The sequence below is a fragment of the Belonocnema kinseyi genome, chromosome 3, assembly GCF_010883055.1.
Source record: "Belonocnema kinseyi isolate 2016_QV_RU_SX_M_011 chromosome 3, B_treatae_v1, whole genome shotgun sequence".
Taxonomy (NCBI): domain Eukaryota; kingdom Metazoa; phylum Arthropoda; class Insecta; order Hymenoptera; family Cynipidae; genus Belonocnema; species Belonocnema kinseyi.
The window spans coordinates 67,515,795-67,520,193 of NC_046659.1; the positions used below are offsets into that span (position 1 = coordinate 67,515,795).

The 4,399-nt window shown below is 23.8% G+C and overlaps 1 protein-coding gene across 1 annotated transcript in view; it reads right to left on the bottom strand.

The window, feature by feature from the left end:
• The window catches only part of LOC117169562 (39S ribosomal protein L32, mitochondrial), an 8,138-nt gene extending 5,331 nt beyond the window's left edge, over positions 1 to 2,807 (bottom strand). The window contains exon 1 of the mRNA XM_033355991.1: positions 2,654 to 2,807. Within this exon, the coding sequence (XP_033211882.1) occupies positions 2,654 to 2,744 (91 nt within the window). The 5' untranslated portion in view covers positions 2,745 to 2,807. The remainder of the gene's footprint in view (positions 1 to 2,653) is intronic.
• Between the last annotated feature and the right edge of the window lie 1,592 nt (positions 2,808 to 4,399).

Below are 4,399 nucleotides of genomic sequence, written 5' to 3' on the forward strand. Positions count from 1 at the left end.
AAAGGGACAGTAAAAAACGAAAATTGTTTTCAATATCGTGGAAAATGCATTTTTTTATGGTAAGAGGAAACGGAAGTCCTGGAAGCTCGCTCATTTTAGGAAATAATATCACTACTGTTACTATTGTTTATCTTACGTAATGCGAAAGAGTAGAATATAAGTAGTAGTTAAGTTAGACTAAGGATGAAATTGTAAATATATGTACAGGGAGCGGTGGCCCTCAAACCCGTAAAAGGGAAAGATTAAATACATACATACATACATACATACAAGTAAAAATCCTTTCTTCTTTCCCACGAAAAAAAAAGAATTGCGAGATTTAAATTTCGCACGTCATTATTTTACTTTTAAAAATTGAGACATTTATTACTTCAAAACCAAAATTTAAAACAAGACAAGACGGGCGTTTTAAAATTATTACGAATTGTCTGCCTGAGTTCAGATCTTGGCAGAATCAAAGGAAAAATCAGCACAGTTTTTTCAAAACTTTCATTAAATTCTATGTGAATTTTCTTGTAAATAGGTTGAAGACATTTTTTTATTTACACTTTTTCGCCATACTTCTAAAAGAGTGGTAACAAATATTTCAAAAAAGTATCAATGGACGCAGAAATTCTGTCTTTAATCCTATGAGAAAAAAAAGAAATTTCTTTTATTATCAAAATTAGATGATTTGAAAATGGTATTAAAAATTTAATTGTACTAAAAATTGTACAAAAATTTAATAATACAATTGTAATGGTTGTCCTAATTATTATTTGTTTCTTTTTGTTATTATTCTTAAAATTGTGAACAGAATTTTTTAAATAAAATAACTCGCTTTTGAAATTAATGATCACTCGAAACGGAAAATAAAAAGAGTTTAACAAAATGTACAAAAATAAACTAGGAAAACTTGCAACTCATATGCTTTGATTAAACGTAGTATGAAAATTACTAATATAAATACTAAAATAAATAAAAAGTAAAATTGGAAGAAAAAAATGTTTATTCAAAATTTGTCGAAAAAAAATTGCATTTTTCCAACCTTTTTGAATTTAGATTTTTTTGATTAATAGGTTCGTAATTGAATGCTTTCATTCAATATCCACTCCTATGTTCAAATATTGTTTCTATTTAAAATATTTCATTTATAACCTATGCGATTTGAAGTGTGTTCGTAATATTTTAAAAAAGGAAATTTTTAATATTTAGAAATATTTCATTTTTCATTTAAAATAAGCAATTATAAATTAAATATAAAAAACTGAACAGTTTGAAACTAAAATGTTTCAAATAGAAAGCCTTCAATCGTTAAAATTTCGAACTGTTATAAATTTAAACTTTGAACGTAAGTATAAGTAACAATTAAACAATTATTAATTTTAAGAGAGTTAAAATAAAAATGATTTAGATCATAATTTAAAAAGTTTTACGTTTTAATTAAGTTTAAAATCGTTTAATTTTTAATGTTTCTAGCTTACAATTTCAATTTAAAAAAGGTTTAAAATTTTGTAATTGAACGGAATTTAATAAAGAATTGTTCATAATGCTGAGAGCTTCCATTTATAGGGGACAATTATTGAACGTTTAAATTAATAATTTTTTAGGCTTCAATTTTGAAAGTATAAAATTCAAGAGTTCAACTTTGAGTGCTTCAGTTTTCTGTTCAGTTTTAATTTTATTACTTAAAATGAAACCATTTTTAGTATTAAGAGTTCGAATTTATTTATTTTTATGACCAAGAAGATGAATTTTCAACTAAAATGATGGAATATTCTATTGGAATAGTTAAATTTTCAGTTAAAAAAATAATAATTTTCAACCAAAAAGACAATTAATTTTCGAACTCATTTTTTAAAAAAATGTTACATTTTTAATCAAAGCGATGAATTTACCACTAAAATAATGAAGTTTTTCACTAAATTGATGGAATATATTCAACTAAAATATTTACATTTTCAGTTAGTAAAAATTAATTCCTAATCAAGGAAATTTTCTTTAACAAAATAGTTCAACTTTCAATTAGAATAGTTCAATTTTCAGTCAAAAAAATTAATTTTTAGCTAAAAAAAAAGAATTTTCTACAAAATAGCTTATTTTTCAACCAGAAAGATCAATTTTTAATTAAAATCATAAATCTTAAACAGAAAAAAATAGCTTTTATCAAAAGGGTTAAACTTTTAATCAAGTTATTAAATTTTTATTCTAAAAATATGAATTCTGAACGAAAAACACAGGAGTTTTTTTTGGTCCTTATCCAACTGCCTCATATTTTCATAAACACTTATATTCGAGTTACAGTTTATAAAATGGAAAAGTCATAAGGAATAATGATCGAATATTTGCCCCCCCCCCAACTCCCCCCTCACAAAGTAAACATTTATTCCTAATTTTTCTTATAAAAAGTAGAGCGAAAAACCTTTGAACTATTTTGAGGTTATGTCATGAAATTATGAAACGGATGAAAACCACTCTTTTCGTCAATGGCAACATAAGAATTCCCAATTATTTGATGTTCAGATAATTGTTTCAAACCAATAACGTTAATATTATATTACGAAGTATAATATTAAGGATATTAAATTCAAGTGAATACAGGTTAGGGCTAAAAACCCAAACTCCGGTTTGAAAAAAGTAATAAAAATAGAAAATGATGATTCAAATTACTTACGTGGCGGAAATCCTCCTCTAAAAATTAATTCTACAAAACGATCGACCTTCTGCAAGGCAACATTTAACCGGTTAATAATATTCGACACCATCCTTTAATTTTAATCTATTTGTTTCTTGGTAATGTGACTCTTGCGTGCGTGTTTATTGCACATGTGTGTGTGTGTGACTGTGATGTTCGTAATCGATTAGTCAATGTCGATTCGAGATAAATCGAATTGAAGTTCAAAGTTCAAACAGATTTCAACAACTTTTATTTCATATTGTGTCAAAAAAAAAGTAAAAATTACTTATTGATTTTTAAATATTTTATTTGGTGTAAAACCGTAAGTCTTATTTTAAACCTTTTGAACAGTTTGAAACATAATGTTTTTTTAATTAAAATCACCGATTTTCAGTGAGAAGTGTTGATAAAAACTAGGATTCTTCAAAGATTTTGTTATCTTTTTTGAAAATTGATGATTTTTATTTTTAAATTAAAAATATCGATTTCTTTTACAAAAAAAACAGCACATCCTAAAATTGTGAGTCCACTCTAAAATATAATGATTTTTTTACAACTAAAAATACCAATTTTAGGCGAAAACCATTAACATAAGTAAAATAACAAAAAAAAATATCCAGAATTGTAAATTTTTATTTTAATTTAATTATTTTTGTTCAAAATAATTTTAAAAGGTTCCAAAGAATTTTTAAGCAACCTAAAAAATTTGGAAGGGTTTTCGAAAGATTGTTTTAAGGGACTGTTTGAAATATTTTGCGGCATTTTAAATTATTTTAAGAAATTTTCATTAGGTATCTATTATTTCAAGAGGTTTAATGAATTAAAAAAATTCTTAAGCATATTTTTAAAGATTGTAAGGAATTTTTAATATGTTTCGATAATTTTAAAATTTTTCTAAGAATTTAGAATATTTAAGGATATTTTTAAAAATTCCAAAGAATTTTCAAGAGCTGTACCAAAGGTTATAGAGGATTTCAAAAAATTTCAAAGGATTTGAAATATTTTAGCCCATTTTGAAAAACTTTTCTTTAAAATACGAATTTTCAGCGAAAAACATTAAATATAATCAAGAATTTGTAAAAAATGGTAAATATTGTTTAAATTAAAATTATATTTGTTTAAAAATACCAATTTTCAGTGCATAACGACAAATTTATTGAAATAAAATTGTGAACCTTCTTTGAAATCAATTACTGATATTTGAATACAAATTTTTATTTCTGAAGAAAAATATGATCAAAATTAGAAATTGTTTGAAACTATAAATTTTATTATTTAAAACATTCGTTAGATTTAAATCTAATTTTTTTTTCAAGTGTCAATTTAGGTGAAAAATACGCCAACATAAAACGTAAAGTTGTTGAAAATTGTAAATATTCTTTGAAATCTAATAATTTTTCATTTGGCATTTTAGAAATTGTAAGGTAGTTACAATAGTTATTTAGAAATTGGTATTTCTATGCTAACACTACAGAACATGCCAATTTTCTATACAAAAATGTGAAAATAAGAGAAAATCGAAACTTATTCAAAAATCTTGTATCCATTTCAAATATAATAATTTTGTTTTCAAAATACCAATTTGCCGGTGAAAAAGGTAAATGTAATCTAAAACTGTTCATAATAGTAAATTTTATTTGAAATTTAACAATTTTTGTTACAAATAACTAATTTCCAACATAAAACTCTAATTAACAAAAACCTAAACTTGTTTAAAATGAAGAATTTTTATGATGAGTTTTG